Source organism: Halichondria panicea, chromosome 9, assembly GCF_963675165.1.
Source record: "Halichondria panicea chromosome 9, odHalPani1.1, whole genome shotgun sequence".
NCBI lineage: Eukaryota > Metazoa > Porifera > Demospongiae > Suberitida > Halichondriidae > Halichondria > Halichondria panicea.
This window is the reverse complement of record NC_087385.1, coordinates 2,637,036-2,646,597: the sequence shown is the minus strand read 5'-3', so window position 1 is coordinate 2,646,597 and position 9,562 is coordinate 2,637,036. Positions and strand designations below refer to the sequence as shown.

Genomic DNA, 9,562 nt, shown 5'->3' with positions numbered 1-9,562 from the left:
AAATTGGTGGAAAATTGTAACCGCTGAGATCAGGTGGTATAGTGATGTCCTTGTAAGTGGTGAATTCGTCCAAAGTAAATTGTCCATTATGGACTAGGAATATGCCATTGTTAATTAGTCTCCAATCACCAAATAACTTTGCTCCGAAGCCTTGAGTAAATGACCACACATGGTCTCTTCCTTGTGACAGATTGAAATAAGGATATTGCTTGTGAATATAATTGTAAATCTTTTTGTGAAAGATTGCCATCTTTGTTAGATTGTTGGGGTGGTTGTTGATTAGGAAACAGCAACTATAGGCTGGTACGTAGAAAAAATCAGCTTCTTGGGGGTTAAGCGTTCTTTGTTTAGAGCTCAGTAAAAACTGATGTATGGAGTATTCAGCACTGTAGAAGTTAGCTGTACAATTAGGGTCCCATATTTTTGGCGGTCGCATGGCATTCAACCTAATTTGGTCTTGGTTGAAAATGGTTGGTAGAGTGTAAACATAAATTCTCAAATTTGTCAGTTGAAGTGCCTCTGCGAATGCTTGTTCAGAAATTTCGGGTACATGGTTGATGACTTGTGTAAAGTTTTCATCGGATTCCACTAGTCCATTATCATCGCGTAATAGTTTTCTTCCCAGCCGTTGTCCAATTTCAGTGCTGTCAATGACTCCCGCACTAGCACTGTTCGATATATAGAGTCCCAGGTCGCTTTGATAGATAATCAGATTAAATATTAAGATAAGTAAAGAGAAAACACATGCAAACAGGGGGGCAAATCTTCTGTACATTGCTTCTCCACTCAGCACAATCTTGTATGTAGCTCTATAGCAACCAAGGAATGTTTCAATGCAATAGAGGATGGAATGCAATTAGGTGACAGTTAGGTAACACAAGTTAACAGAAACCCTATAAACACTTTTGAACACTTCGTTAATATCTGCCATTAGTTTGCGGTCGATCAACACAGCCATTGTCTTAGCGTCATTCCATGAGCATTAGGGGTGTTCGCTACGACTGACCGGCTTCGTCAGATACCGTAGGGATCGACTCGATGTGTTTTACATTATACTCTAAAGTTGGGATGGGTCGACGGCGTAACATAAGACACGTTTCCCATGTCAGTGGAACCACTAGATGATCAGGTCAAAGATGTTTTCACACCCAAGTGCATATTCATATAAAGTAAAAATGGGAGGTGGGGCTCAGTGAGACCTTGCCCATAATTAATTTGCTGTCAGAACCTCTGAAGCACCACTATTAAAACACGACTGACTGTACTATACTAGCAGTGTGTAGAAGAGTACTCTAGTAATGTCAAGGTCTAGGATTCGAATGCTCATACTCAGTGTAGCAGCCATGGTGGTGATATTTTCAGCCTGGAATCGACTCAGAACACTCAATGAACTGGAAATAGAATTTTACCATCATTCAGTGCTGCCAGAAAACTCACACCTCAAAAGGTTCTCCCTCAAGAAAATAGAAGGGAAAATCATAGAACCATACACATACTTGCTCAAGTCTTCTGCATCAAGCGAAATACATTCCCTCCAAAATTCTAATCTACCTATCAAAAAACGCCGAGATATTGAACCTATTCAACTTTTATTTGTTCCCGATCCCCTACAATGGGTCAAAGTACCAAAGAAAGGCACTACTGTGGAGAAATGTGACATCCCGTGTGTGTATGGTGGCGATACTTCATCATTCATTTTAGAAAACACAAATGCACTAATTTTACATTTACCTGATCTCAATGGAGAACACCCGAGGAAAGTGCTGGAGGAGAGAAATCTCACAGTTTCCAATGCTTACATCGTGGGAATGACTCTTGAACCTACGGCAAAGTACAAGCACCAGTTTGACCGAATTAATGATTACGATATTGAAATGACCTTCAGGATGACCAGTGATGTTCCTGCCATTTATCAAAAGTTTTGGAAGAAAGAGAGAGATATTTTAATGGATCCTATCATACCCTGGGAGAAACGAAAAAAGGCAGTAGCATTTGTTGCTGATAATTGTCACACAACCAGTCACCGTGAGAACCTTGTGAAGATGCTTGAAAAACACATACCAGTCAATTCAATGTCCACTTGCCTACCAAACACCCTCTGGCCCAAAGACATCCCTCGCTCCAATCGTCGCTTGAATAAAGTTGTGTTGATGAGAAGATATCTAGCTAACATTGCTGGAGAAAACTCTTTTGAGAAAGACTATGTTTCTGAGAAAGTGTATGATGCTCTTATTGCTGGAACAGTATCTATCTACTTAGGTGCTCCAAATATTGACAGTTTTGTACCATCTGACACCATAATCAATGTACCGCAGAATTTCACTGAAGCAGATGTTGTGAGGATTGTTAAAGAACTAGAGAGAATATTTGAGAACAAAAAGGTGTACGAGAAATGGACTAATTTCAAGAACCGTCCACTGGACGACTGGTTCAGTCAGCGATTCAACTTCACCAGAGACACTATGAAATGCCGACTATGCAGAAGAGTGTATGCTCTGACTAATGGTTATGGTTGGGACAGAAATAGACAAGAAATAGTATCTTAGATTGAAATCACTTACTGTACTCACTTATTGTACTCAATGTGTAATTTTTAACTGCTTCTTCTTTAAATGTTCATACTGCCCCTTGACAGACACTGCTGGTGCAAGACTCGGAATACTGTAAGACAAATAGTATAGTGTACACATGTTCCTGGCAGACACGGACAACATATCATTTGTCGAATAGCCCGAGTCAACAGCAACCAGTTCATACTCCGTACTTCAAGCAAGCCAAAGCGAGTAAGCTTAGTCCAACTGATGTGGCAACTGACCCTCCAATCTTAATGAAAGGATGGCGGGGAAAGCAAGGCATTTGACATCTGAACAATACTAGACGAGGACGTGGTCAGTTGCTCCTGCAAGATTGCAACACCTAAGTATATCGAGGATAAAGAAGAAAACATGCAGCAATAGTGCCAGCCAGAGATCAAAACCCTGCTCTACACTCTATAACGATACAAGACATGTACACTGTAAAACGACGTCACGCAATGACAATGTGATAGTGTACAGTCAGGAGATCGTTGTGCACAACAATTTCCAAATATCAAGGTATTTCAGCCGACAACTCTCCAACAAATGAAAGGGGGAGGGAGCCTGACTTATATCTACACATAATATTATAATTACAATAACCTGACTTACACATAATTTGCGGTTGCTACTTAGTGTAAGTTGTCACAAAATAGCCTTTACTATAAATAAATGTTCCCTCAGTTCCTACGATTCCTACTGTTCTTTCTGTTCCTATACTGTTCCCTCTGTTCCTACGATTCCTATATATAGTGTTTCCTTTGTTCGTACTGTTCCTACAGTTCCCTGTGTTCCTGCTGTTTGTAGTGTTCCTACAGTTTGTGTTGTAATTGTTCTAGGATTGTTCCAAGTGTTCCTACTGTTCCTAGGATTCTTGAACAGCTGGAACACTAGGAACATGCAGCAAGAACACTAGGAACAGAAGAAACAGTAGGAACAGAGGGATGCATGTTTCCGAACTGTACCAGTTTTTGCAGCCAAGCTCGCTCATGCACACAATCGCAAGGCAAATCTTTTATATAGCCAGAGTTCCTAGGGAGGGGCCCGGGTGACTAACAATACGTAAGCTCTCTCCACACAATGCAGCCACCCTTGCATGTGGGTAATGGGTCTCAACATAACAGGCCAAGGGGCTCCAGCCACCTTGACTGCCTCTGGCTGTACCGCTGTCCTGGATCAGTGGTGAGCGAAAGTCCAGACTCACCCGCATGCAGTTTAAGGAAGGTTCGGCTGAATCCATCAAACCAAAAAAAATGTGTGCGTGCATAAAAATATGCCTTTCGGCCAATTTTAAGGCTCCGAAAACATTACACGATTTTATTTATGCACTAGCTTAAACGCAGCAATCTTAACGGGAATTGTATAGGCCTCAAATAAAGCCGAATGATTGTGGGTACAAAAATAAATAGTGATAGACCCTTCTGTGTAAACTACAGGTATATAATTATTGTTCCAAGCTAAAGTTATGGGCAATTGATTTCAAAGGCTGACATTTTTCTAAGGCACTTCCGTAAATTATTATTATTATATTCATAATCTCATAGGCAGGTACGTATGTACCTTCCCAGCCCCTGATACACTCCTTAATTGTATGAAAGAGACAGGTCGCAGTATGCACCAGTGATTTTGTCTTGGGATCCTTTTTTAATGTACTATCAAACTCCTTAGAATATTGAGACCCTCTCTCTCGTCATCACTGATTAGCTACTGTAATGGGAAGAACTGAGCCCCCAAAATGTGCCAGCCATTTTCGTTGGCCGTTTTGTGGAAGCTGATAGATTGGTGGGAAATTGTAACCACTTAGGTCAGCACTAGGTCTCCAATCACCGAATAAGTTTGCTCTAAAGCCTTGGGTAAATGACCACACATGGTCTCTTCCTTGATCCTTAGATTGATATTGCTTGTGAAAGATTTTCCCATCTTTGTTTAGATTGTAGGGGTGGTTGTTGATCAGGAAACAGCAGGGGGGGGGGGGGGGGTAAGCGTTCTTTGTAATTAGAGCTCAGTAGCTGTAGAAGTTAGCTGTACAATTATAGGGTCCCATTTTTGATGGACGTATGGCATTCAACTTTAATTTGGTCTTGGTTGAAAATAGTTGATAGAGTGTAAACATTGTCACATCTGTCAGTTGAGTGCCTCTGCAAATGCTTGTTCAGAAATTTCGGGTATACATGGTTGCGTAAAGTTTCCACTATAGTCGAGTCCATTATAGTCATTATCATCACATACCGTTATCCAATTTCAGTGCTGTCAATGGCTCCCGTACTAACACTGTTTGATAGTCTCAGGTCATTTTGAGTCAAAAGGCATTAGCCCATCATGTTTTTTCCTCACAAGAGATACAAAATGCACTGTTGAGAATTGAAATTGGACAACCCCCACTATAGAGTTACAGACACAGATTAAATGAAAAATGAAGAGAAAACACGCGTGCAAACAAGTATAAGCTATAAAGGGCAAATCTGTTGTAATTTTCTTTACTCAAAACAATTGTATATAATTGTATGACACTTCAAATTAACAGAAGCCCTAAACACTACTTGATTTAAATTCTTCATTAATCTCTGTCATCAGTTTCTGATCGGTGAGCACATCAACACATGTATGAGCCATTGCCTTGGCAGCAATTAATGTCATCCTATGAGCATCGGGAGTGTTCGCTATGACTGTGAATTTCTCGGTGTGAATACCAGGCACATTTCCGGGTCCAACTCTAAATTTGGGGTGGATCGACGGCATAACATAAGACACGTTTCCCATATCAGTGGAACCACTAGACGATCCGGTTAAAGGTGCTTCCACACCCAGGGCACTCCAATTGTTCTTGTACAAGTCCAAAAGTATTTTGTTCGACAGGAGATCATAGTACGGCTTACTGTTCTGTGTTATTTCATGTGTGCAGCCAGTAGCTTCAGCAGCTCCTTTTAAACATTGTTGTACCTTTTCTACTAACAATGGCAGCTCGCTTTTGATTGATGTCCTTGCAAATAGCTCCATTTTAGATAATTCAGGTATTATATTTGGTTTTGTGCCACCATCTGATATGATAGCATGGACTCTCCAAGTTGGCTTCATTTGCTGTCTGAGGGCAGAGATGGAGGTGTAGGCCATCACAGCTGCATCTAGTGCGTTCACTCCTTCCCAGGGAAACGCAGCAGCATGGGCCGCCTTGCCAGTGAAAGCAACACTAAATTGAGAGCAGGCTAAATATCCTGGGGCAAGAATATCACTCACAGCAGGGTGAACCATCATTGCTAAGTCAATGCCGTCAAACGCACCATTATCGATCATGTCGATCTTCCCACCACCATATTCTTCAGCGGGAGTGCCCATAACTGTTAACATTCCTTTCGGGGCATTGCTCGATTCCAGAACAGCTTTCAAACCCAAACCAGCGGCAACTCCAGCCTCTGCTATTAGGTTGTGTCCACATGCATGACCGATTTCAGGTAGAGCATCGTACTCACAGATAACACACACATTGGGTCTCCCAGAGCCAAAGGTAGCCCTGAAAGCTGTTTCGATACCAGTGTAAGAACGTTCCACAGTAAAGCCTTGATTTTCCAACAGTGAAGTAAGAAGATGGTGTGCCTTTTCTTCTTTGGATGAAAGTTCTGGGTTTTTCCATATCTGATCACTCATGTGGTGAAGAATTTCAGAGCTTGTATCGATTTTGGCTGAAGCAATTCCTTTTAGAGCTTGACACAGCTTTAATATGGTCTCTTTATTGGCCATTGTTAATTTTTGTTAAACGTAATAGACGGGCGTGGCCATTCAGGAGGGACCACACCTATCTAGGAATCAACAGCCCACGCCCCTTTTAAAGTTATAATTAATATGTCTGATCTCAAATCAACTGCTTCTACTGGTATTGAGAGTTGCAAAAGTGAACTGAGTGCCTTGAGTGATGAGATATGGAGGAATCCTGAGCTGGGATTCAATGAGCACAAAGCACACGAACTCCTCACAAACTTCCTCGAGAAGAAAGGTTTCACTGTGGAACGCTCCTACACTGGTATCGAAACAGCTTTCAGGGCCACCTTTGGCTCTGGGAGACCCAATGTGTGTGTGATCTGTGAATACGATGCTCTGCCTGAAATCGGTCATGCATGTGGACACAACCTCATAGCAGAGGCTGGAGTTGCCGCTGGTTTGGGTTTAAAAGCTGTTTTGGAATCGAGTGATGCCCTGAAAGGAATGGTGACCGTCTTAGGAACACCTGCTGAAGAAACGGATGGAGGAAAGATAAATTTAATAAGAAACGGAGCCTTTGAGAACATTGACTTGTCAATGATGGTACACCCATGCCCAACGAATATAGTTAGTCCCCAAATGCTTGCCCTTGAAGCCCTGAACATTACTTACACCGGCAAGGCATCTCATGCTGCTGCTTACCCCTGGGAGGGAGTGAATGCACTGGATGCTGTCGCTCTGGCCTACAATGCAGTCTCATGTCTACGACAACAAATGAAACCAAGCTGGAGGGTACATGGAGTGATTGTAAGTGGAGGGGAAGACCCAGCCATTGTTCCGGAGAAAACCACTCTCAAATATTACATTAGAGCACCCACAACACAAGAATTAAACGAATTCAAAGTTAAGGTACTGAACTGTTTTACAGGTGCTGCTACAGCTACAGGGTGTAGTGTTTCAATCGAATCAGTCCCACCACTGTTCAACGAAGTAGCGAGCAATGGGGTGTTAGCAAAGCTTTTTGCCTCAAATCTTAAAATAGAGTTCAAAATGGAGGGAGAGCTAACTATTTCCACAGACATGGGAAATGTATCATACATCGTTCCTTCCATTCATCCTATGTTTGCTATCGGCTCTGGTGAAGTGAACCACACTCGAGAATTCACTGCCGTGACCAACACCCCTGAGGCGCACACAGCTACTCTGACTGTTGCCAAGGCCATGGCTCACACATGCATTGATGTGCTTACTACTGATGGATTGTTGGAGAAAATAAAAGAAGACTTTGAAGTACAGCTACTCTGACTGCTGCCAAGGCCATGGCTCACACATGCATCGATGTGCTTACTTATATACAGACATGTAAACTGAAATGTCATGACTTTTAAACGTATACAATCATTCATGTAATTAAGCTTACCATGCAATCAGTCAAACAAGAATATCACTTAATTGATTGTGCTCACTGTACGTAATTATACATGCAGTACTCTGATTAACGGATAAATAAAAGCTATATATATATATACTCTGTAGTCTGTATAATTATACTCATTGAAATTAACCACCATAAAATGTTCGCCAACAATGCACATGCAAACAGTACAAAAAATATTATTACCAAGAGTGTATAAAAAGAGAGAGGGCATGCAACGCTTGCGAGCAAAGTGGGCGGTGGAAAGTGCAGTAATGTCAATCATAATAAAGTTGTGTGTACAGTACATAGTATCCGGTCTGTGGCTTTAGTTTTTGCTTGCATGTAGGTTGATAGTCAGTTGCTTGCCCTCTTTCTTTTTATATTGTTATTACATTGATTGAGTGGTTACATGAATAGTCTGTCCACCTACATATACGATATCCATGTGCAAATTATGCTACACATGCAGCCAGTCACTGACTCGTAAGTCTTGACCTTCACTTTTTCCTCATCACCTGCACAAGAGAAGAATACACAGATCACACAACTATTTATCAGCCAATTAATACAATCTAACTAGCCAAACATCAGCCACTCTGTTGAGAGTCAATGCCTGTGGGTCTTGGTCGTCATGGCTACAAAGAGTGATAACAGCAAAGTCATCGGCAAAAGCAATACAGTTAAATCAGCAGCATACATGTACATGATCATTACCAATTAATAAGCACAGTGAAAACTAGAGCATTAAAGTGCAAACCCTCGGATGGTGGCATGATTATAAAGAATGCAGTGCATGTAGTGTGTATGACTGAGCTGTCTAGCACAGCAAAGAAGCCTGGAGTCTTAGAGAGGTATGGCTCCTGGGTCGTGGAGCTAGGAGCCTCTCAGTCACAATTCTAGCTTTCTATTTAGTGACCCTTTTCCATTGTTCCTGGTACGGGATCACTTCAGCTGTAAATACGTAGGGCACCTCGAATAAAGGCCGCGTGTAGTTAGCTAGCTGCCAACGTGCAAGTTCAACTTTTGCTCACTTTTATACGACAACGAAGCTTTAATATAGAAATCTACCACTTTTAAATACCACTTTTAAAACTAATAACTTGTTGTGTGGAGGCTATCCATGCTGTAAACGCAGTGCTATGGCATCCAAGTGACTCACACATTACAAACAGACCAGACGACTACTATACCCACTGACCGTGGCACGGCTTCGGGTAATAACAAAACAGACATACAGCATACGTACGTATCCAATAGATTGTGCCAGTGCAAATTTAAAGTGTGTGCAATTGTGCAATCATTCCTTTGACTACCAGTCAAAATATTTCCTATCCTACAGCTCAAAATGATGACGTAGGACCTGATATTGCACATATAATTTTGCATCATACGAAAATAACCCGCTATACAGTAAGTCCTTCTCTGTCACTCTATCCCACTGAGTCAAAATGCTTCACTTTTGATTTACTTTCATTATTACATGTAGTTATACCACACTTACGTCACCACTAATTGATCCCATTGGTCAACAGCTGTATGATACATAAAAAATAACAATTATACAGCCACAGGTTTTCAAGGTGTTTTTTCGTTTACGAAAGTAAGCAAAGAGATGCTTGACGGTACTAAGACTCCAAAGCGACAGCTGCTCTCAAACAAGATGGCTAAGCCTCCTGGGCCCATGGGTGTGGTTTAGATTTCTATCCAAAAAGAGCTTGTAACTCCAGTAAGGGACGTCGAATGCACAACGCTTGGACCAAGGATGCTTTTGATGAGTATCTGTAGGAGTCGACGTGTTGCTCAACTAGCTCTTTGAAGGCTGCAAAATCTGGCATAGTCTTGCTCTTTTTGCAGTCTGCACATGCATGAATTGTTG

At 41.6% G+C, this 9,562-nt stretch overlaps 3 protein-coding genes across 3 annotated transcripts; 2 read left to right on the top strand and 1 right to left on the bottom strand.

Moving 5' to 3' along the window:
• The first annotated feature begins 1,200 nt into the window (after nucleotides 1-1,200).
• Nucleotides 1,201-3,375, top strand: LOC135341794 (uncharacterized). The gene has a single exon (XM_064538455.1). It carries the CDS (start codon nucleotides 1,299-1,301, stop codon nucleotides 2,544-2,546), a length of 1,248 nt encoding a protein of 415 aa, XP_064394525.1. The 5' UTR covers nucleotides 1,201-1,298; the 3' UTR covers nucleotides 2,547-3,375.
• Nucleotides 3,376-4,925: 1,550 nt separating this feature from the next.
• LOC135341149 (xaa-Arg dipeptidase-like) lies at nucleotides 4,926-6,358 on the bottom strand. The gene has a single exon (XM_064537645.1). It carries the CDS (start codon nucleotides 6,309-6,311, stop codon nucleotides 5,106-5,108), a length of 1,206 nt encoding a protein of 401 aa, XP_064393715.1. The 5' UTR covers nucleotides 6,312-6,358; the 3' UTR covers nucleotides 4,926-5,105.
• A 6-nt stretch (nucleotides 6,359-6,364) lies between these two features.
• On the top strand, nucleotides 6,365-8,193 carry LOC135341150 (xaa-Arg dipeptidase-like). The gene has a single exon (XM_064537646.1). It carries the CDS (start codon nucleotides 6,414-6,416, stop codon nucleotides 7,572-7,574), a length of 1,161 nt encoding a protein of 386 aa, XP_064393716.1. The 5' UTR covers nucleotides 6,365-6,413; the 3' UTR covers nucleotides 7,575-8,193.
• Nucleotides 8,194-9,562: the final 1,369 nt, after the last annotated feature.